The following is a 25204-nucleotide window of genomic DNA, read 5'->3' on the forward strand; positions in this document are numbered from 1 at the left end:
CTGCGGTGGGAGACAGGCCCAGGGGGCTTGTGTGTTATCGCCTGTCCCCCTCCCTCGAGTCAGGGCGGGGGAGGCCGGCACCACCCCCGCCGCGCTGGGAGGAGCCGTTCCTAACCGCGGCCTGTCCCTCCCAGTCGCCTGTGCGCGGCGCGGCGCGGCTGGGGGCCGGCTCCCCCTAGCGGGCGGCCTCCGGCTGGGCGGCGACAGCAGGAGGCGGGGCCGCCGGAGCCGGGCCGCCGCTTGCCGCGCGTGAGAGGGGGAGGAGCAGCCGCTGCCAGGCCATGGCCCCGCTTCGGCGGCCTTAGCAGCAGCCGCCGCCGCCGGAGATTTCCCTCCGCCGCCCCGGCGGGCAGGAAGCGGCTCCCATGTCAGTAGCGACGGCCGGAGCGCGGCTGTGAACGGCTCCTTCCGCCCTGCCCGCCCCGCGCCGGGGCCGTCCCCCCTCGCCGCTGCTGGGGACGCGCAGCCGAGGCGACTCCCGGGAGGCCGGGGCCTAGGGCAAGGCGGAGCGGCGCTCGCCGGGCCGAGCCGGGCCGAGCCGAGCCGAGCGCCTGAGGCGCAGGATGCGGAGCGAGGCCCCCCCGGCCGGGGGCTCCGCGCGGCCCCAGTAGCCCGCGGTCACTGCGGATGCGGCCTCGCCCCGCGCGGCGGCCCAGGAGGCGCCTCCGCCAGGCCCTCGCTCCCCAGAGCCCGTGCAGCGGGGGGCCCGCCTGAGCCGCTCCCCAGCCCCGGCCCGGCCTGCCCTGCCCTGTCGAGCCCGCTGCACGGCCGGCCCTGCCCTCTCTCCCGCCCCGGTTGCCAGTGAAGGGATGTCTGCGGCCACCTCCGCTGAAATGATCGAAACTCCCCCGGTCCTCAACTTCGAAGAAATTGACTACAAGGAGATCGAGGTGGAAGAGGTGAGCGAGTCCCCTGCCGAGCCGGGGATGTTGGGGGCGGGGAATCCACTGTACAGCTCCCTACAGTTTGTATGGCAGCTTTCTCCCTACAAACGACATAGGTGCTGCGGCAGTGGAAGGCAGCCAGCTAGAGGGGATTGGGGCGGGGGGGAGTGGCACGCAGCTGGCACAAAAGTGGGGGGTGGGGGGGTGGAAGGAAGGATTTTGCTCATAAAGACTGATAAAATCCTAATCTTACGAGAGAGGCCGTGGGACCACTAGCAGGCACGCAGAGCTGGCCCGTTGAGATCTAGGTAGTAAATTCTGTGCTATTCCTGATCTCAGGAATGCCTAAATACTGCAATAATGGGCACAGTAAACGTGTGTGTGTATATATAGATGAAGGGCAATCTGAGTTGCCAGTGAGTTTAGGTATTCCAAACCTGAGACATGGATCAGTTTATGTGATGTAAATTTTCAGTTAAATAGTCTAAATTTAATCCAAACTTGGGGAGGATTTAATAAATTCTAAGACTGATGATCATAATCCAACTTTATCACAGTCAAATGCAGAATGTTTAAACTATATTGTAATGCTTCCATTTAATCTTTCTCTGTTTTTGTAGCTCTCTGTTCTCTCCTCCACCCATCCTATAGCACTATATATATTACTGTGGTTTCTAGCCACTGATCATTATTATCCACCTTTCTTAAGCATACATTTTCATATTTAGGCATAAAAAAGATAGACCCTTTTTTAATTTATTAAACTATCTTAAGCGATGCTACAATCCAGTGGCTGTTACAGTAACATCAGTACCACATTTGTGACCCTTACTACATTTTTTTGTGTGGATTACACATGAAGTAACATTCAATTGTGCATTCAGGTTTTACTTAGTTGAAGAAACATGTTTCCCACTTGAGTATTGCGTTGAAAGGTCGGCTATGGAAGAATTGCATTAGATTCTTTGAAGTTGGTATGTAATTGATTAAGAAGTTCTGAAGAGTATTTGTAGATCAGTTTGGTTTTTCTATGGAGGCAGAGTAGATTTTCTTTAGAGCTAGCTATGTGCTTTACAAAAAGGTTCAATAGAGATATATTAACTTGATCATTAAGGCCCTTATCTTGTAAGTTGTTCTATACAGTGGGACCCCCTCTGCCCCTGAGAAGTCCTTGCTGAAGTAAAGTTGTTGGGCATGAGCAGACAGACCCTCATTGAACTCAGTAAGATTTACACACACACAACAACTTGCAGAATCTAGGCTTAACAAACATTGGCATCATTACAATCTTTGTGCTTTTAGCTCCTTAGCAGATTAATTACTGCTGAAAGAACAAAACCTTTTTTCTAAATATAGTAATCATACAGAAATGAATGTAGCCTTTTATAGCACCTTTTCATGTATAAGATAACGAGTAGCTCAGAGCTTTAGAGTCTTTTGCTAAATACAGACAGCTAGCCTATAGCCACTGAATTTTGCTCCACACAACAGTCTTGGAGACTGTTTTACTGAGAAGGAATGTTTTCCAAGAACACTGTTAAAACAGTGTCATGGTATCTTTGAATTAAGTGTATGTGACCTACCAGCTGTTCTTGATAGGCCCCTGGATGTCACAATGCTGAGTGTAGTAAAAATACCTAGAGCAGTGGTTCTCAACCCACAAAGGCCACTTGTGGCCCAATCAGCACACAGCTCCTGCCCATGTAACATCCTCAGGGCCATACAGGTAGTATATATGGGCCGCATCTACACAAGATATAACACACAGAGAACTGCATATACAGTCCACAATGGTAAATAGGTTGAGAACCACTGGCCTAGAGGATAAACTCATTTTACAGTGGAAGCCAACAAAAACTACTTTGCAATGGAACAGGTGAACTAGAAACAATATTTGTCCACTATTATGAAATTCCAAGATATGACCCTCTTCCTTGTCATCTTTTTTATTGTGCCTTCATTGATTTCACAATTGCTAGTGACTATATACCTTAACTAAGGACATACCATTGTGCACTAGAAGAAAACTCTTAATACTTTACACCTAGAGATAAAGAATTCTAAAATAAACACCCTTTACAAGGAGATAAAATAGTCATGTTTTATGTGGACATCAGTTCAGATGTCTCACGATGAACATCAACAAATCTAAACTAAAAGACCCAAAAGAATGCTTGTATAATCCCAATTTTGCTCTTGTATTATCAAGGTTGTCTGGTCGTCAGATAGCACTGCCACTAGTTTATTAATAGATTTAAATTCTGGAATAGTTACAGGCCCCAAGTTCTAGCTAATAAACATAAGATCTGTGCTTGTCCTTTCAGTTTGGTTTGGCCAAGTTTTATTGGGTAACTGTGTGTATATATAACAATGAATATACTGTATTTTGTTCTAGCCACCATCCGCATTACTGAAATTTGGGAGGTAAGAGGCATACAAAATAGTTACAAGCCAAACATATCCAACTTCCAGATGACATTTCATTCTTTCAAGTTGGGGGAAAGGTGTGTACGTAATTATCATGGGTGAATAAAAGTCAAACCAAAATTGATGTGCCATAAAAACATTTTCAAAGCGAGAATGAAAAACAACCTAAAACTCAGGTTCAGAAGCAACCCTTCCTTTCCTTTACGCCGGGAAACTTCCCGTTGCGGGTCAGAGTGTCTTATTTTTAACTTAAGTCTTCAGATATAAAATAATCAGAAAAAGCATTATTAATAGGGAACAAATCTACAGAGCTTATCCTTGATTTCAAACAGCAAGCAAAAGAGCTATTTTTTCCAAATTTTGTGCTATGCACCTCTGTTATATGATGCTAGCTGAATTACAGAGATCTCGTTTTAATATTTTTAGGAGGAGTTTGGCAAATTTAGCTTTAATTTTGGCTTGAAAAATTGTGGATAAATAAGCTTTTAATGGAATGATATGTGGTGTCTTATGCTACATTTTAGAAAAAATCCTGAAGGATTTATAAAACAATATATAATTCTGAAAGTTTGGAAATTAACTGAAAAGCTTTTTTCTAGAAAGTGGTGATGATACCGATGCAGATTCAATTGTCGACTGAAGGCCCATCTGATTATCTAATCAGTAATAAATGGTATCTTTCTATTTGGAAAGTTCAATTGACAGGTGCTTTTGCAATAAAGTGTGTGGGTTTTAAAAATTTTTTGGTAAAACCTGATCTTAAGGAAACACACACAGGAAAAAAACTTAACCTTTAATTTTTTTTGTTAAAGTATACTTCCCTTCGTTTTTTTTATACTTTATATCTGGAGTATTATCCTTTTGACTTTGTTCCAGTCATTTCCATAGTTAAATTGCTGCTGCTGCCGCACGTCCACTGTAACTAAATAGCACCTGTCTGATTTGTGCATATGTTTTAGTTGTTGTCTGTTGTTGGTTTGAACAGTGCAGAATGTACACAGCTCCCTTTTAAGTTACGTGAGCCTTGGCACCCAGATCCTACAATGTTGGCCACCTTTCTATGGAAAAATCTAAGTGCAGTACTGGGGTGTGTGGGCACGGATGTGTATGTATATGCAGTGTTATATTTTTTCATACTTAGTGACTTCCAAACAACTTTAAACCATATATTATTTGAAATATTCTGCTGTTACCCTCAAATACAGTGATCTACAGGGTGCTGGTGGGGTTTCCGCCAAGTATGGCATGCATTTCGTTGTAGAAGTGCCAGTTCTACAACACAGTGCCAGATCTATTGTTGCGCTCCCTAGCCTTGTAGAATCCCTGGCAAAGTTCCTTTACTTTCCCACAGGGCTGCTGCTGATCCCTGTCATACCCCTTTGCCTGCACCCTCCCCATGCAATCTACTTATAACTGTCCATGTTTCTGTGTCTGGTCCATAGCTGTGCTTGCACAGCCTCATCTCCTTACAGGCTCAGGAGATCCAGTACTTCTGGTCCCTCTCTGTGTGTGGAGCTGGCATGGTCTGTTGGGCAGTTGCCCACAACAATCCTGATCTGCTTGGCTAGCTCGCCAAGTTGGGCAAACACATTTCAGATACATAGTGTTTTAAAGGGGATGCAAGGTGCCTTCCGGTCCCTGTGACCCCCTGGATAGTGAAGTTTAAAATTGTGACCAGAGTGGTAACTGTTGCAGGGAATGGGGCACTGTGGGACAGTAGCTGGAGGACTGTTAGGGTCGACATACATTCAGTGTTTTCTCTCATATTGCACCGATCTAAGTAGGTCAACTATGTATGGCTTTACGCTGTTCTAGGGGTCAGCAACCTGCGGCACGCATGCCAAAAGCAGCACGCACACTGACTTTGAGCAGCACGCTGCACCTTGGCCGGAGCAGCACCTACTCCGAGCTCACCGTGGACACAGCCGCCAGAACGGGGGCTCCAGACCCACCTCCGCTGCCGGCACTGCGGGAGGGGCAGGGGAAAGATTGGGCATGGCCCTTTGTTAAGGTTGCTGACTCCTGCGTTGTTCAGTTGGGGTGGGGGGGAGAGTTACTCTGTTGCTGTAATGGCCAGCTTATGCTAGCTAGAGACAAATTTGATGCAGACACATGGTGACTTGCATCATCCTTACTTTGTCATGTAGACTAAGTTTTAGTTTCAACAGTCCCCTTGAACAGTGGTAGTTAATAACTAGAGTATTTTGAGGGAATCCTCTTAAAAAGAGGAATTGGTAAGCTTTATATCTATATATTTAAGAACAGCTATTTAAGATTCCACACCACTAAGAGGATATATTTGTAATGTGTACACCTATTCATCTGTTTCCAAGATATATGATGTATATGATTTCATCTGCCCTTTGGAGCCTGAGTTTAGGGTTCTTTGTTTTATAGAGCTGGGCAGAAAACAGTTTTCTAGTCCCAGGAGATTTAGAATATTTTTCCTGTCCTGAATCAGGACAAGAAGTCAGTCTGAAATTTTTGTGAATTAGTAATCCAAAAATATTTTAGATCAGGTTAATTGAAATATTTCATTTTGATTTCGCTTTTAATTTTTAAACATTTTTTAGTATAAATGAACTAAAATTTCCAACTGAAAAGTTATTTAGAAACAAAACTTTTCATTTAGAAAATGTAAAAACTCCCATATTAACAATTTTGAAACTCTTTGCAATAAGTTTAGAATCAGGATATTTATCAAAGCTGATCATTTTCCTGATAACAGTTTTGGTTTTGACATCATCATTTTCTGATTATATAAAAAAAAAAAAAAAGTCTGAAAATTCCTGACCAGCTCTAATGTTTTCCTGGCAACTGTTGATGGCCTGGAGTCTAATTGTGGTCCAAAGTCTTGATCCTGTAATGATTTACACAGTTGCTTAACTTTACATCCTGTAATAGTTCCACTGAAGTCAGTGGGAGTACTCACAATGCACAATGTTTGCTTAATGCTTAGGATCAGATACTTAGTTTCATTCTGTCTACCTAAATTCCATCTTCAGTTTGCTGGATACAGTATTTTTCACTTTATGCCCTAAAACATGGTCATACTGGAGTCTGCTGTTTAACAACAGCTCTTCTTTCCACCACCCCTGAATTCTCAGCTTACTATATTTTATCAATTGTGAGCCAAGATGATGATGTGATCCCTCTGTATGTTACCTATCTTGATTTTCTATTATTTTCTGGATAAACTGACTGTGAACTAACATGCAGTATATTTCGATATGTTTATATATAAAATTAGTCCCCTTAATATGTACAAAAATAAGTTATCATTCCTAGAAAAGAAGTGTCATCTTGCATAACATCATTACTTCTAGGTGTCTTGTCATAGTATACAAATATGTACAATCATCAGTGAGTTAATATGGCACAGTGATCTGAAGCACAATGTGAGCTGAGCCCAATCAAACAGAATGCATTTTTATACCACAGAATGCAAGGATACACTGACAGGTAGTGGGGACTGTGTCCTCTAGAGTGTCTGAAAAGGACTTGTGGTTCATGGGTAGGGCTATAGTTTTGTCATGGAAATTTTTTTTTAAATTCAGAGCAGAGGTAGGGGATGGGGAGAGTTATGGAGAGGGGTGGCCCATTGGGAGAGTTGAAGGGGAGTGAACCCACCCGCATTCTTGCCACAGTGGCAGCTCGGCTCCCTATTCCATGCATTGCAACCTAGCGCATGGAGTCATAGTGCCACTGAAGTTTGCTACATCTGCCCTGCCATAGATGAAGATGGAGGAGTGGATGGACCACTGCAACCCCATGCCTAGATCGCAACACTACTTAGTTTGGGGGTATTTCACTCCATTTGAGGACATTTCTCAGACTTTATTCAAATTCATGGTTTCCATGATCACTGTGCCAAAATCGTAGCCCTAGTCATGTTGGGTAACCAAATGAACGTGAGCTCCTAGTGCAGTGCTGTGGCTAAAAGAGCGAATGTAGTTCTTTGTGTAACCAGATGTATCAAGCAGGAACATGAGGGTGAGATTAATTCAGTATATAGCATTGTTGAGAACTGCTGGAATACTGTATCAATATTCTTTAAAAATATGTTGAAAATTGGAATGGTTCAGAAAAGATATAAAAATGATCTGAGGTTTGGAAAACATGCCTTACAACAAATGACAACTAATTTTCTGTGTGCCCGGTTTGAGACAGTCAGGTTCTGGTTTTGAGGAAGGCAGAGTACTCCAGTTGAAGTCAGTGATAGCTGTAGGTACTCACCATCTCTGAAATATTAAGTTCTTGATGTGTTAAGTTGGGCAGCATGAAACGAAGACACATGAAATAGAAGACATTTGACATTTTTGGCTTTCATTTCTGTGGCTTTGGTTACATTCGGACATTTCACTGGTTTAACATAAATCAGTTTTTAAACCCATTGTGTTAAACTGTTGCAAGTTTGTGGATAGACATTTCATCTGGCAAAAAAAAATTAAACTGAAATAAGCAACTATTGAACCAAAATAGCATTGGCATGGCTCAGCTCCTGCCTGGGGTGCCCTCATCCAGCAGGCCGCACCATGATAGGCAGACCTGCCTTAGTTTCCTTCCTTCAGAGACCCCAGTAACTTCACAACAGCTTTCTTGAATGATACCACCTTTCCTTGGAGCTAGTTTATTACAAAAATATAATGCAAAATAGTCCATAACAAGTCCCCAAATATAGTCCATTTCTTATTGCCTGCGAATGTGCATGTAGTCCTTAAAATTTAACGTCTTCGTCTATCCACATGACACACATTGTGCTTTAGTGTCTTCAACCACACCCAAGCAGTTTGATCCCCTTCTGTCCTTTTACCAGTATAGCCACGCCAGCTTGAGTGCCACCCGTCCCTTCCCAGCAGGAACCCCCCACAGCTTCTCTGTTTACCAGAAGAGCATCCCTAATTCCCCTGGCTCTCTCATTGTTCCCCTGGACGCAGCTCTCATGTGAAGGCATGAGTGGGTAAGCTCTTCTGCTGTTCTCCTGCCTTTCCAGCCCTTCGCAGTGTCTGCTGTTCTGCTACCTTCAGCCGTCTGGCTCCTGTTCGCCTCCTGACTGCCGTAGGCTATGGCTACACTACAGAACTTACAGTTGTAGCACTGCTAGTGCAGATGCTCTAAGCTGAGGGGAGAGAGTTCTCCCACTGACTTAATTACTCCAGCCCCCAAGAGCGGCAGTAGCTATGTCGGTGGGAGAGCTTCTCCTTCTGACATAGTGCTGTCCACACCAACAGGTAGGTGGGTGTAACTTACATCACTCTGGGGGGAGAGGAACTTATTCACATCCCTGAGCGACATAACTTATATGTAGACACTCCCCACACCTCCCCTCCACGTGGATACAAAATTTGTATCCACATCTAATCCGCAAACATGGCCTGTGGATATAAAGCAGATATCTGCAGATTTGCAGGGCTCTACTTATACCGATGGAAGACATAGTGTGTACATAGCTTCATCCAGTTCTTACCTGCTTCTTTTCCTGACTGACTCAGGCAGCTCTGTTGCCCCATTTCCTCACTGACTCTTCTGTCTTAGTCTCTCCCATTTATAAGGCTCAGGTGTCTTTTCTTAAAACCCAGTTAGGAGTCAGCTAACAGTCACAATTACACTGGCCTTTACTCTCTTAAAGGGCCAGTGTCATCTTGCGAGGAAGTGTCTTTACAAAAACTTGCACTCATTTAACTAACCTGATTTTAAAACAGTTAATTATGAATGTAAATTTTTGTTTGAAGTTCCTTCTCTGTAAAATGTGGAAAAAACTCAACCTCTTAGGGTGCTGGAAAGATGAATTAATCAATGAACTTGGGTGCTCAGTATTATGGAGATGAGTGCAAGACAAGTGTTTATGAGGAAATAAATTCCATGTTCCATGCAGCATTTGGGTGGAATGCAATAAATAAAGTCACCATTGAATGATGAGAGAAAATCCTAAACAAATGTATTATTCTCTGAGCACTGTCCATCTTGTGTACTGCCTGTGCACCGGCTCCTGTGGAAAAAATATGTGATTGGGAGGGCTTTTGGGCATAACTGAAATAGCAGAAATAACAATAAAATGCACCCTTTTATAAAGCTCAGGAGGTGTGTACATAATTTATATACATACATACACCTTCACCTCTGTTGGAATAGAGAGATTCTCCTAAACAAAAAATCTCTCTCCTTCCCATCCTGCTTCCCTTTGAGAAATGCCTGCAAAATTAAATAGATCCTGCCGTGGGCACTGAAAATCAGTAATGTTGTGCTCTGTCAGACCAACAAGGGGAGCAAGTTCCAGAGTTGAGTCCTCTGTCAAGAATGCCTAAACACCAGCCTTTAATGTTTAAATCTAGGGCCTGTTTGCTTGAGCATCTCAGATATCATGACGGAGGATAATGATCCATTCCAATATATGGAAAACAGACTTTACCCCAATATATTTAAATTACTACTCTTTATATTTATAAAGAGTTTAATCCTTTAGATGGATGACTGTACAGTCAGTCTTAAGTTTTAGATTTATTTTTTTAACTGTCTTTTTTATGAAGTTTTACCCAGCCTTTTATGAGTGTGTAAAATATCCTGGGATCTAAAATAATCCTTTGCTGATAAATTGTCACCTCAGCCTGGGATACAAACGCTTCCTGGAATGAATAAACTATCTAAATGCTAATAAACTCTTCAAAAAGAGTTCTGAGTTGAGACCAAGCAGGGAAATAGCCATTGTTTTAGGAATACTCCACACACTATTTAGGTGATGTTTAATTGTGTATTCACTAACCCCTTTGATGTGAGCAAATAAACTTTAATATACAATTACTGTTTGAAAAGGAAACTCCATTGAAAAGTGTGGATTTGAATTTCTTAATCCCCCTCTCAGTCCTCAAGATCATAATTAAATTGATGTCTTGGGGGCCTTCTTTTGTATACACTGCAGTTAATTAGTAGAATTTTCCAAAGAATACTAAAGCTGTTAACAAGAAAACTTTATTGTCCATCTTATGCCCAGCCAGGCTTCTTTAGAACGAACATCACTTTGCATGCTAGATAACTATCTAGTTTTTAATTCAAGGCTTTATTTAGAATGATTTTTTTTAAAACATGAGAATACATTACATTGGAAAAAGTACAAATATAACTCTTAAGTTATATGTAATCGCAGATTTGTTAGTGTGGTTAGACAGGATATTCCTCTGGTATTCATTTTTGTAGGGATGAGAAGATGCAATAAGGAGCAGAGAACGAGAAAAAGGGGGAGAACTGAAAAGCAAGTTATATAGATTAATGAGTTTTTAAAACTTTCTAAATAGTCTGCAAATTAAAACTATACCAGTTTCTTGAATGATCTATTTTATTATTGACGGACATTTGCTATGGAAAAAGTAAGGGGATTTGCACTCTATACTGCATACTTCCATTCCACACCTTCCTTTTCTCTTATGGTACTCAGAGATAATGGTGAAAAATCTTTTTCAGACCAATTTTGTTTATTTTAGATCCATCTTCCAAGACTCCAGTGCCACACCACAATTGCTGTTTATTGACTTGCTACTTTAGTAGTTGCATTATGTGGGATTCATATAAATCAGGGGTTCTCAAACTGGGGCTTGACACCCCTCAGATTGCGAGGTTATTATGGGTGGGTCGCAAGCTGTCAGCCCCCATGCATGCTGGTAAGGGTGGCATGGCATTGAGGGGGGGATCATCACTTTCTGGGTGGGTTGTCACAGCCTGAAATATTTTCAAAGGGGATCCCAGCAAAAAAAAGTTTGAAAACCCCTGTTATATATTGAGAATGTTTACTATTACCCAAGCATATGTAGCTGTTCCAGAAGTGGGAGATATGAAGGAATCTGTGAAGAAACTGAAGTTTAGTCAACTCTTCTCTCCTGTGCTATTAAAATAACTGGTTCCCATGCATATCGTAGATGGAAGCTTCATTTTATTGTTTAAATTATTCAGATAACTTTTAAGACTTTCCTTTAAAAAGAAACTTGGAGGAAGAATGCTAAAAGTAACTACCTGCTGTTAGTATTCTGTATTCCTATCACTATTATAAAAGCTGTCTGTGAATATTTCTCCCACATATTCCAATATCTTCTCCTGTTTTATCATACTATAAATCTCAGGGTCTTACTGGATTCATCACTACTTCTGATTGTTAATTTGTAATAGTGTCCCATAGTTCCTTTCATTCATTGCTGGACAAGAGGCTGAGTGTCTTTCTAATGTGGATCTAAAATGGTTATACCTTTATCTCTAGCTGTGACGTTCTCCTCTGCAATCTGGACTGGTATATTGCTGTGTCACCCCAATCCCACACTCCTGGAGAGTGTCTCACTCTGCTTTGCTGTGTGAACCCCCACTCCTGGGCAGGTCACACACAGCCACTAGCAATCAAGTTACCCCCCTCCCCCCAAATCCCCTCCCCCCCCGCTCCAACTCAGTGAGTAAGTACCTCTAGCCGGCCACTCATGGGATTATGCAATGGTATGACTCTCCCCCCTTCCTCCCCAGCCAATATGCCCAATCCCAGATACAACCCAAGGAACTGCTGTTTTACAAGGTTCATTGCTGCCCACTGCATATCGCAAGCTAATTGGTTCCTCAATTTATCAAATAAATTGATATGCACTTGCCTTGTTACTTCAAATGGAATCTCTAAACACCTTAAACCACATGCACTACTTCAGATAAAACAAACAATACAGAAAGATTTTAAGTGATTATAAGTCAGAGGAAGCAGGCCAAATTTGATCAAAAGCAAATAAAAGGTGAATCACTTTCTGAACTAAGCTTAACACTTTGAGCTGCCTTACAATCTTAGTTGATTCTCACCACAGGATGACTGTCGGCCTCCAACCAGGCTCTTCCTCTGCGATCAATATTTCAGTTGCTTTGCTTGATGTTGTTTATAGATGGGAGTGGAAGAGTGAGAGAGAACAGCTGAGATGAGTCCCTTTTTCAGCATGTTCCTTTGCACCCGCCCTCCCCTCTCAACCTCTTCAGGGTCAAGTGACAAACAGTATCCATACATGGTTTTCTCCATGTCCTGAGACCCTGTGGTTCTTTGTGGATTTGCTTGTTGACTTCTGGTTTGGTCCTTTGTTCTCATAATGCTGAGCTAGGTTGTTCTGTACAAGTCTTAGTGAGATGTGAATGGCCTTCCAGCTCTGTAGAGTTTTGCCTACTTCTGCCTCAAGCCATAAGACACACATTTGGGAAGATTACATAGCAACGTGTTATAACCATACACATGACATTGCAACAAACATACTACTATAACCGTAACGTTCAGTGTGTCATGAGTATTCCAGAAACATCTTACAGGACATACTTTGTATTAAACAATACACAATTACACTATAAGGATGAACAAGAATGATACACAAACACACCATGGAAATACAGTGTGTCACACATAGCCTATTACGTATAAATACATCCATGTGCTCTCCTTAGAGCTCAAATCTTGGCATTAGCTTACAGTTTGCTAGTTGCAATAGAAGATGTTAACAAATTGTTTTAAAGCCTGGACTGATCTTGTACACAGTCATTTAGCAATTTATATTGGCAAAGATGTGGATGCTATGTATTTTATAAAAACAATCATCTCTGACCACCTCTTATGGTTCTCCATTTCTGTGACCACTTCTCATGGTTCTCCATTATGCAAGTTAAGAGTTTCTGGGAGATTCTTCCTGTTGACTTCTGACACTGATCTCTCCAGAGCCATTGGCAGGGCTTAGTTAATAAAGGGTGGGTCTTCCTTTTGGAATTTATTCCCCTTAACCACTAGAGCCTTTGTGCAGTGAACTTCATGGCACAAAGCAAAGAATACTAGTTTGGCTTAACAGGCACATCCAGAAATTGTTTCCTTTTTCCTTTCTTAACAGCGTGGTTATTCGTGTTTCTGGCAACAAATGTTTTAATTACTAATTGAGGCAGATTTATTTAATCTTAGAATCTTGCACATAAGTGTTTAAGTCCCCTGGTGATGAATGCTCTTTAGGCCCAGATTTTACCATAACTAACACAGTATGCAGCTGCACGGGGTGCATTGCAGAATTTACCCATTAGTCATTTGCAATTAAATTAAAGGGCAGTGTCATCTTAGTTTTTTTAAATTACTATATTAGCTCAGAAACTTTTTATTAGTCATTTTTTGTTTGTAATTTCTTTTGTTTTAAGGAGAATGGTAAAATCAAATTCTATTGTATGTAACTGTAATAACATGCAATCATGCATAGCATTTGAAGCCTTGGCCTTTGTTACTGCAGCACAGATTGCTACCACTTGAACTATAGGATTAACTGTTAGCTAGCAGTAGCAGAAAACTGTGATCCCAGAGGCTGGGATGAACCGCTGGGGCCAGGTGTTAGGTTTGAGTGGTGATTGATGGGAGCCCAGCCCATTTCTCTTTCTCTCCATGCACCCCATATGGTTTGGAGGAGCTGCTGCCCCATGTGGGAGGGATGGGCCGCAGGGCTTAGGAGTTGACTGGAAGGAGCATGTCTCAATTCCCCCCTTCATGTGCCCTCCCCACACATGTAGCTGCTTTGGCATCTCCGATGTATTGTCTGTGCAGCTGCTGCCACTCCTTTAGTGACAGCACAGGCTTGGCATTAAATCAGAATGTTCATATTCAGTTATTGTTTTGGCATGCTGCCAGGATTTTCCTGATGAATACAAGAAAGAAAAGTGAAATAGAACTTTTCAGCAGTTTAAATCTCTGCCAAACCTGAATAGAATCGGATGGTGTGTCTGAAATATGAGTGACCATTCATCATAATATTTAATACCAATATGACAAAATTGCAGTGATTCTTACAAGATATGCCATGACAGGTATCATTGGAAAAGTTGTGATTTACTAAACATGACAAGCTCATGTATATGTGTGCATCATCTTTGTATTATAAGTTATGAATATGTGTGATATTTCTGTATCTAAAACTTGTGCTGTGTTACTTGGTGACACCCCCAACAGTTTAACCCCAGCACTATCCAGCCTGATTGAGAGCCAATCAAGGGCCATCAGCTATACAATGAGCCCAGAGAGAGAAGACGGGATACGCCTATAAGTCATCAGGACATGTAGGGACAGCCTGTGGACAGGTATTCTAATACCTTGTCTACACTAGCACTTGTGCCGGCAAAACTTTTGTCATTTGGGGTGTGAAAAAAAACCAACACCAAGCAACATAAGTTTTGTCAGCATAAGCGCTTATATGTACAGAGTTATGTTGGCGGGAGAGCATCCCCCACTGACATAACTACCACCGCTCGTTTAAGTCGTTTTATTATGTCAGCGGGAGAGCTCTCTCTCATTGACATAGATGGCTACACAAGTGCTCTTAGAGCGGCACAGCTGTACCAATACCACTGTATCACTGTAAATTTTATGAGTAGACTATCCTTAAGAGCTTTTCTCTGCCCATGTGCTATGAACTTGTGTTTGAAACACAGGATTTACAAGCCAAATGGCAGAAACTATAAAATGCAGCTTCACCATCTCCATTTTGTCTTCATTCCTGCTTCTTTCTTACCTCTGGACCAACTACTCTACATCTGAAGCTGTGAAACAGAGGACTGAGACCCATTCAGGTACTGGATGTACGCCAGAGGAACTGTACAAGCCTGAGAACTCCAGTAGTGCTTAAAAAATCTGATATATATGGACTTTGAAGTCATTGTATGTATCCGATTGCTTTGACCATTTAACATCTCTCATCTTGTTTCTTTCCTTTTATAATAAATCTTTAGTTTTAGATACTAAATGATTGGCTGGCATCTTGATATTTTGTGGAAAATAGCAGCTTGTCTGTTCAGAAAAGCAGTTAATCTGCTGAGGGGGAGTGTGTCTCCAGTTTTTTTGTCTGTGGAGCAGGCAGAAAGTACCTCTCAGCTTATTCTGATTGAGGATCTGTCAGTTGTACCAGAAGTGGTTCTGGACTCAACTAAAACCCAGGAAGGAAGTGTTCCTAAACCTGTGTCTGTTAATGGTAACAGACTAAGTTTAATCTGATTAATGACATAACTGGATCCCATGTTCTCTAGGTAACTCTAATACTTCTAGTTTGCCTATTGCTGATTGGTTCTTGATAAAAATATGACCACTTTGTTTAGTCAGGTTGATATCATGACTAGGGCACAAGAAATGCATAAAGATAATTTGACTGTTACCCACTACCAGTGTAGAAACTTGAGACAAGGGGGAAATGATTTCTAAACTGGTGTGTGTTGAGCCTGGTAGCTTGCATGTTTCCAATAAGAAAATCTGCAAGGAAAAGAAAGTGCCTCTGACCTTTTGACTATGGAGTCTAATCTCCTGCTTGACAAGGAATTGTGTGAGAATCCTTCTAATGTGCCAGATATGTTTCTGAATTTCAGTAAAGCTCGGAAAGAGTTTATTGTGACTCATTAGAGCAATATTACTGTGAAATGTGAGTTGTTGCTTAAGTTAAAAATGCTCCTGAAGGAATAAAACCTCATGGTAGCTTTTGCAAGCAGTTTGTTACATCTGAGGGGCGTGTATAGAAGTGAATTGATTGAGTTAGCTCAGGATGAATCTCATTGCCTGTAGAAAGCAACAGTTTCTTTGGGGAGAGACTTGGTTCAGTTTCTAACTGCCAGAGTTTTTCAAATGTGTATAAAGCGCTGACGTTACTTTAGAAAGATCCAGTGACTGTGGATGTCTTAAAGGAGGTTACAGATGGAATAAAAATTATTAGGCAGTTTGAACAGCCCTATAATCGAGTTGCTGTGCTTGGCCAGCATATTGGGGAGACAGTGTTGTTGGAACATGAATGTCTCCATGCTGATTCTTTAAGTGAACAGACTGTGTCTCAAGTTGAGAGGGAAAACTGTGTAGCTGGATCTATAGAACAGAATAGCTGTGCAGTCTATCTCTTGGGAATAGAGGAGGTGGCAGGCAAACTCTCACTTCTAGACACTTTGGATAGATCTTGTAGTTTTAGATGTGGTCTACACTAGAGAGTTTTGTCTACCAAAGTCAGATTTGGTCAACAAAACAGAGGTGATGTACACACTGCAATCACCCCACCCACAAAACTGCCTGTTTTTTCGACAAAATAAAACCACCTTGACAAGATGTGTAAGGCTTTTGTTGGCTTAGGTAGGGTGATGCGGTGTGGACACTGCTTCCCCTTATATCAGTGGTGGGGCTATCATTTTTGTGAATTTCACCGCTCCACTGGAATGGTGAAATGGTTCCACAGTGGGGCAAGAAGTCCCAACTGCTGCGGGGTGAGAAGCCTGTGGGGCTGATCTCTGCTCTCAGTTGGGAGCAGGGGCAAGAGGTTGCAATGCTTCTCCATCTGCTCCCCACCAGGGCAGCCTTGTCAATTACATGGCTGAGCTGTCAAATTGACATAGCTACCTGTTCCGACAGAGAGCATGTAAGAGAAATCCCAGGGCTCCTGGCAGGGAAATGGGAGGGGAGAAGTCCCCAGCAGATTCCCTAGGCTTCTGGCTGGGACCAGAAAGTGGAGGAGCAGCCCACAGGGAGCCCAGGAGTCTGTGGGCTCCCAGCAGGGAACTGAGAGATGGGGCTCTCAGCTCCCAACACTGCCCTTTAGGTAGGTGGAACTGCAGAAAGACCTTTGTTTTGTGGATTGTATTTGCTGAAGGACTATCTATCCTGAACTTCTCATTCAATGAGGGACAATCAACACTCATCATTATACTTGCTTTCTACTAACCAACCTCAGTATTTCTTTTGTATGAGTGATGTACCTGAATGTTTGAATGCTTATATCTCAACTGTATCACTAAATTGATAACCCTTAATCTGGGATATTGCAGATTATGTACTCCTTGTATTGTATGACTTTCAAGCCAACTCTTGTACCTTTTGGATAATCTGTGCATAATTCCCAGATGTACAGAAACTCTCTCCTTTAAAAACTCTAAATATGATCATTTTATAACATTAGCTTTAATAATAATAAACATTTGGTCAGGAGAGTTCCAGAGGGGCAGCCGTGTTAGTCTGTATACAGACTGTATACTGACGAAGTAAGCTGAGCCTCACGAAAGCGTATGCCTGCTAAAATTAAATTTGTTAGTCTTTAAAGTGCCACAGAACTCTCGTTTGTTTTTGATCAGGAGAATACTTCAGTAAAGTGAATAGTTTTTTTTTCTTTTTTTTTTTTAAATAACTCCTCAATTTAATGGGCCTAACTGCTGATTGGGAGCCAGAAACTAAAATGCAATAAAGGGGGCTGTGTGTTGATTCTGGACACTTTGTGATCAGTGTGAATACCAGTGAGACACGGTACACCTGATTTGAAGATCAATAAAGTTTAATGTGCAGATATTTAATGTGAAAAGTTTAATCTGTAAATATACTAGTTAGATACAAAACCTAAAATTAATTACAATATATCATACTCACTAAGCCTGGAGAGCTAACCAGTTACTCGGAAGGCTGTATACAGGAACGGCTTTCTTCAGGGGCCCCACTAGAGAGTCAGTGGATCCTCTGGTCCAACCGGCAGCACCTCCCGCAGAGTCAGGTGTTGATGGAGCGCCCCCCTTTGTCTAAGTGGTGACGTCTTATACCCTTCCATAAACAACCTTCACCTAATTATCTCTCTCATTATCATATATGCTAATTACCTGCATTGGGTTTCACCCTTAACTACATTGCATTCTCACCACGATAATTGGAGTCATCAAAACAACATCTGGTGATAGGAGGGGCGGAGTAAAATTATGCCCCTTGGCAATAAAACAGTGTACCCCAGACGTTCAAGGATAACTTGTTGTTCCCATCACCCTTATCTATACGCAGCTGCAAGCATACAGTATCTGTATTGTCGTCTTATGTGCCATGCTATGCAGAAACTGAGACGTCTTTAAGTTTATTCAGTCTCTCTGCCAACTGGAAGATGTCGTCATGCTACAGCGGTCAGAATAGCCAAGCAAGCAACTGAAGCTATGCTAGGCCTGTAGGACAGTGGTCAAGCCACTCAAATTGTACTGGGCCTCCAACACTGTAACTTCTTATTTTGGCATTTTGATAACCAGTGTGGGGAATGAGGAGCACTGTTGTGACTGGTTGATGAATCTAACTTCAGTGTTAACCACCAGTTTTGGGAGAATCTTCTTTCCTTTTGCAGCCTGCTCTGACATTGGCATTTTCAGGTGGGCTACATACAGGTTACACATGGGTCCAAGAAAAGTTATTTCTAGCCCAAGGGGCTCCCCAGGCTTAATTTCAGGGGTCTCCTAAAAAAATGGAAATGTTAGAGCATCTAAAAAACCCCCTCAGGGATCTCTTATAATGGGAAGTATTAGGAAATCTAAATATAAGGATCTCCACCTAACCCTCTCTAATGAAATCACATGCAGGATTATGACATCTACCCACTCTTAATGAAGTAATACTAAAAATTAAAATTAATTATTATGGCTTCATTAGCTGGTTAATTGTAGGCAAACAGCTGTAATGGAGAACTTGTTTTAGTGCATATTTTGCTCATTGGGGTGGAGTGTTAAAGGAAATGATTGTGTGTAAAGTTCTCAGTAGTCTGAAAACCTCACTATTGAAAGTATCGGGGGACACCGTGGCCATATTTGACCTACATCCCTTACTGTATCTTCTGCTACACATCAACATGGTGCTAGAATACATTTGTTGTTTGGGTTATGAACTTTTATTGCAGAGCTCAAAGTTTGTATAACTAATAAGCAGGATTATGTGCCATAAAATGATGCTATATCCCAGACCATGTTTTATAAAGGTTAACTCAGCATAGGAAGGATGAAGAAAAGAATAAGGGAAAAGCAAACTATTCTTGCTTTTTCCTAGGTTCTTTTGTGAGTTGATCTTGTGTGAAATAAGTAACTTCACATTTTTCTGAAATATTTATATTGCATACAAATTTGTCAAGTATTTAATGCATATAGTTTATTGGTTTTCCCTATAGGTAATCTATGGCAGAAGTTTATGCACATACCATTTATGAGAATAGTCCTAGAATTTGTAGATGTGCTTTGACTGCATAAAATTAAAGTTCTATTATAAACTTGGACTTCACTTCATATGTTTTACCTTTTTACACTAAAGTTTTAAATTTTGATGCTGTATGACATGTTTCTTTAATTGTGAAGTGCTACGTGCAAGCTGAAATTATAGGTTTGTTAACTACAATATTTGTTATCTTGATCTAGGTTGTTGGAAGAGGAGCTTTTGGTGTGGTCTGCAAAGCAAAATGGCGAGGAAAAGATGTAGCCATTAAACAAATAGAAAGTGAATCTGAAAGAAAGGCCTTCATTGTGGAGGTACAGTAAACTTGCTTGAAAAGAAGTTAAGGGGTTTGGTATGTCCCCCTTTCTCCCAAAAAAACAGGTTATGTGCTATGGCCTTTCCACTGACATACCCCTCCCCAGCCACGCCTCCTCCACCAGAACTTGTAAGAGGGACCTCGGAGGATGGTGTGTGGCTGCCTTTCTCAGTTCTTGCACTGAAGGAATTCTCTCCAGCCTGATCTGAGATGTTTAGAGCTTCTTTATGCCACTCCAGCCCTTTTAACCCATGTAGAGAGACCAGAGAGGGAATGATAATCTCATCCAGTGTCTATTAAAATAGTGGGGGCGGAGTCCATGCTATGAAAAAGTTTGATTTATGTTTCCATTAATTTAGTAATTTATTTTTAATTAATATTTTAAAAAATCTAGAAGAAAATATACATCCCTCTCATATATTTGAGAACATATCCCTCATTTTCTCCAAGCCACCTTTTTTTTTTTTTTTTTTTTTAAATTAGGCACTTAGTACCTCACACATAATTCGTACATTTCATAAGAGGGACCCAACATTCTAGGATTGAATGTTGATACTACGTAACTTCAATTGTCCTAGTTCTGTTTGTTTGCGTTTAGATTTACAGTAGATGAGAATCTAGGACACCTAGAATATATGGAGCAAAATAAGAATAAATCCCTGAAGCATTACATTTTTAGTCACAAAATTGTAGTATGGTTAAGGAACTGTATTTATAATCTCTCTGTTTATATAATATTTATACTGCACTCATTGCCATAGTATCTGAGTGCTGAATAACATTTACATAAATCTAAACATGGTTGAATGGTAAGTGGTCTTGGGTGGGCTTTATGTGAGAGAATCTGAGAGAAAATCTTCAAATACTTTATTTTCAATTGGTTTTAGGATATTATCACATTTTGAGTTCTTGCAGTGTGTAGATTCAGTTCTGTTCTAATATCACAGCAGACTATATAAAGAATTTTTCTATGAACATATGGTCATGTGACCTATGTATTGGATAGTGAAATTCAGATGGCACAACAAAAACTCAAAAGTCTGTGTGAAAGCCAAAACTTCCCACTTGGTTTGATTTTTCTACCATTTTGCAAAATAGAAAATGGTTCTTAATTTCTTCAGTGGATATATCCAGACACACCTACTATCAATTACTACAAGCAATTTTTTTCTCATGTCTGGGTGGCATAAATGTTAACTCGTATAATTTACTTTATAGTTCATTGTTGTGGACGTCAGTCCTCTTTACTGTAAAAGGGAGCATTTTCCCCATAAGATTTGCTGTAGTGATTGAAACCATTTATTTCTGAAGTCAGGTGTCCTTGCCTCCAACAATGGGCAATACACAATGCTACAGAAGGAGTGCAAAATGCTGAGGATGCTATATCTGGTTGTGCAATGCTGTACTTGGAATGTAGGCGATCTGCTTGTTCAGTGATCAGCTTATACTTTGGCCTTGAATTATGTGACTAAATTATTATTAACATGCATAATTTAAAAATATTGATTTGAGTCATAACATTTTCTGACCCATTGTAATTGGTCTTCCTGGCTCATATCTGTTATGGTGCCCATTACTATAGTATCTAATTGCCTTGAAATCTTTATTTAATGTATTTGTCCTCTCAACACTGCTGTGCGACAGGGAAGTGCTGTTATCTCCATCTTACAGATGGAGTACTGAGGCACTGATTTGTCTGTTCAAGGTCACGCACAAAGTCTGTGGCAGAGCCAGGGTCTCAGGCCTCCCAAGTCCTGAACTAGTGCCCTACATGTTTGATTAGCCTTCTCTAAAAATCCAGTTTTAAAATCCAGTCACACTGTGTGGCATAAATTTGTTAAATAATTAAATTAGGTTGTAAACTATTTGAGGCATCACACCAGCTAACTGTTATATAAATAATTGTTTGAGTTGATTTAATTGTTAACCGTGGATATGAAAACAAATGTTACTCTGGAGTTTTTTTGCGTTTTGAAAGAAAGTGATGACTTTTGTGTTGCAGCTTCGACAGCTGTCACGTGTGAACCATCCTAATATAGTCAAGTTATATGGAGCCTGTCTGAATCCAGTAAGTTGTAATTCTTCAGCTTTTGTCATCTTAATAAAGCTCACTATAATTAAGCAGTAACACAAGAAATACATTTAGCCAACATACCCACATTAGTATTGTTGCTAAAATGGTTGCTGGTTTCCTTATTATTAATGGATTGATTTTTCTAAACATTCATTTTTGTTTAAAAAAAACTTTACTTGAGCCAAAGTGTAGCCTCTAAAAATCTTTTCACACACAGGCCTGGTCTACACTACAGAGTTTTGTCAACAAAAGTCAGCTTTTATATTATGGCATGTACAGCAGGCTGCTTTGACCATGGAAATATTTTCCTCATTTAGGTCTAACCTGCCATAAAGGCAGTGCCAGTGTGCTTTTTAATCTGCCAAACACACATTCCACAAACCTGCTCTGCCTATTGTTGAAGAGCTCCTTGCTCCTGCCCAGGTTTCTCATATAAGGCTTCATGAGCCATGGAGTAAGGGGTAGGCTGGGTCTCCCAGGATCACTATGGGCATTTCAACATCCCCCACTGGAATCTTCTTGTCTGGAAAGAAAGTCCCTGCTTGCAGCTTTCTTCACAGGCCAGTGTTCCTGAAGATGCGTGCTTTATGCACCTTCCCTGATCACCCCGCATTGATATTAGTGAAACACCTATGGTGATCCATAAGCACCTGAAATACCATAGAGAATTATCCCTTTCTATTGATGTACTCCATCACAAGATGGTCCGGGGCAAAAAATGGGATATGCGTGCTATATGTCACCCCACCATAGTTACGGAATCCCATTGCCGCAAAGCCATTGACTATTTCACACACATTTCCAAGAGTCTCAGTCCTTCATAGCAGAATGTAATTAATGGTCCTGCACACTTGGCTAATTCAGCCCCAACGGTGGACTTCCCGACTCCAAACTAATTTGCGACCAACCAGTAGCAGTCTGGAGTTGTCAGCTTCCATATGGTGATCACCATGTGCTTCTCCGCCAAAAAGGCTGCTCTTGTTTTGGTGTCCTTGACTCCGCACACAGTTTCAGGAAGATGGCTTTCCGCATCCAAATATTCTGCAGCCACTGTTAGTCATCCCAGACCTGCATAACAATGCAAACCCACCACTCAGTCTTTGTTTCCCTAAAAGCGATGGTCCACCGTATGCAGCTGGTCCAAGAATGCCAAAAATAATTTGGTGGTGGTTCTTTCCATGGCACAGAGCAGGTCAGGCACCACTGATTCCTGTTCAGATTCGGCACTCATGATATACTGCATGACCATCCACAATGTGTTTATAACAATGACCACAACAATGGAGAGCAGTGCCAGAGCCATCCTTTCAGATAGATGGTGGGTGGACAGTAAACAAGCTGTTGAAAAATGTGGTGAAACGCAGTTGAAAACCCATGGAATGATGGAACGTAAAAAACTGCATCATGGGATGTTGAGCCTGCACCCAAGAAGCACTGCAATCCATGCTGCCTTCCCACAATTAGCTGCAGAAGGTGGCAAGTTGCACAATGGGATAGCTACCCTCAGTGCACTGCTCTCACTGTCCATGCTAGAGCACCAACTGGATGTGCTTCGCTGACAGAAGAAGTGTTGTGTGAACATGCACTAATGATGTAATTATAGCACTTCTGATCGTCGGTGTAACTTGCATTGACAAAACTCTGTAGTGTAGACCAGACCTTCATCTTGCACATCTGCTCTCCCTATGCTGATTTTTTTGATTGCAAAGAAATTAGTGTGGTACACATGTATGTAACTTCACTTGTGTGCACTCCTCCTATTGATTTCCAAATCAGCACTACAAAAAATGATTTACTTACAGATGACACACATGATTGAAAATCAATTCCTCTTCATTTACCTGCCAAGGTCAGGATTCTGTTTTTGCCCTGCAACAGCTGATGACCTTACAAATGCCTCAAGTGGTGCAGCAAGTACTGTAGCAGGACGAATATGAAATCTTGAACTCATAACATGGTAGGCTAACTTAGATATATTTTATTAGTGGCCTGGGATATTAAACTTGTTAAAATAGTTTAAGCTGATTTTAGTTCTAATAAAAGTTGGCAATTTCAGTTGTTAATCTTTTCTAATCCTGTTCTATAGTAAATCCATTTTAACTGTAATTTGAAGACAACTTTAGCCTCAAGGAGTATACAGTGGTGCACCCTCTCCTCTTTTTTTACCCTGTAATAGTATCTAAGCATCAATTTCATTCTGCATCTGATAGATAAATGTTCCAGTTATGGATCCTTTACAGTTCCTCTTAAAGAACTGTCCTTTTAAATTACAGAGCTTGTTGTCCGCCCCTACGCTGTACTTTAAAACATCTCTATTTTTTGTCCCCTCTCCAAAGGTGTGTCTTGTTATGGAGTATGCTGAAGGAGGTTCTCTGTACAATGGTGAGTATCATTTAAACATGGTGTCTCTCAGGAGCTGAAATGCTAGTGTTAGGAGAACCTTTTCTTAAAATCTCTAAAGTTTGTCTAATATGTATTTTAAAGCGTATTTTACAGCCTAAAATAGTTTAAAAACACTTTTTAATCATCTGATTTTTTTTGTATCAAATAAATGGTTTAAATTTTGTGACTCTTCATTTTTCCCCTGTAAAAATCTCCAACTTTATTAAGTGACCACCTTCAACTTCTTTTCAATTCCTTGAGTGATCATTTAATAAAGACTACACTAGATACAGTTAAAATGAGTGACTTTATTCTATAAATAACCATTGAATGGCAGAATTTATGGTATAAGTATTTGCTAATGAAGTAAGTGCCATTTAAAAAACTTTGGAAATTACTATTCAGGTAACTGCCATTAATAGTGATTTACATAAAGTTAAAGAATGTAAAAAGAGATTTCAACAGCAATGCTAAGGATGAGAATAAATAACTATTTGAATTTCATAGAGCTTGTACTGGTATGTTGTTAACTCCATTGTATCTATGGTAATATGCAATAAAGTTCTTTTTAGTTTGTGCCTTTGTTTTGCAGTACTGCATGGTGCTGAGCCTCTGCCTTATTATACTGCTGCACATGCAATGAGTTGGTGTTTACAGTGTTCCCAAGGAGTGGCATATCTCCACAGCATGAAACCAAAGGCTCTAATTCACAGGGACCTGAAACCACCAAAGTAGGTTTCTAGTCAGTGCTAAACCTTTTTTTCTTAAAATTGCAATTTTAGGGTCTCTCTTTATCCTGTTAATTGCAGTGGATTTGGAATAAAACTTTAATTAATACTTTATATCTAATAAATACACTTTAATTGCTAAATAAAGCCTATGGGTTTGAAATTTCAGGTAGAGGATCCAGACGCTGATTGTTTTGTGTACCACTAAGCATGTGCTCAGCACTGCAGGTTACACATTAATTCTTTCTTCCTTCCCCAACACTGGACCATAGGTACTGAGAGCACATGGTCACTAGTGACCCTACCATTTGAAGAGAAAGTAGCATTGACAGGCCCTAATGGGGGTCCTGATTGTTCCTCTTTTGGCAAGATAGCAGCCATGATGGCTGGCCTAGTGCCTGCAGAGCCTATGTAAAA

At 40.9% G+C, this 25204-nt stretch overlaps 1 protein-coding gene across 3 annotated transcripts in view; it reads left to right on the forward strand.

The window, feature by feature from the left end:
* Positions 1 to 235: 235 nt before the first annotated feature.
* The window catches only part of MAP3K7 (mitogen-activated protein kinase kinase kinase 7), a 64158-nt gene continuing 39189 nt past the window's right edge, over positions 236 to 25204 (forward strand). For 2 of the 3 annotated variants that reach the window (XM_067530042.1, XM_067530044.1), the window contains exons 1-5: positions 236 to 899; positions 19491 to 19601; positions 21606 to 21671; positions 24014 to 24059; positions 24652 to 24790. In XM_067530042.1, coding sequence (XP_067386143.1) covers positions 810 to 899; positions 19491 to 19601; positions 21606 to 21671; positions 24014 to 24059; positions 24652 to 24790 — 452 coding nt within the window. In that variant the 5' untranslated portion in view covers positions 236 to 809. The remainder of the gene's footprint in view (positions 900 to 19490; positions 19602 to 21605; positions 21672 to 24013; positions 24060 to 24651; positions 24791 to 25204) is intronic. The other variant, XM_067530043.1, reaches the window with a different exon arrangement.

This window comes from Emydura macquarii, unplaced genomic scaffold (assembly GCF_026122565.2).
Source record: "Emydura macquarii macquarii isolate MOO-44397 ecotype Brisbane River unplaced genomic scaffold, CSIRO-AGI_Emac_v2 contig_3019, whole genome shotgun sequence".
Lineage (NCBI taxonomy): Eukaryota > Metazoa > Chordata > Testudines > Chelidae > Emydura > Emydura macquarii.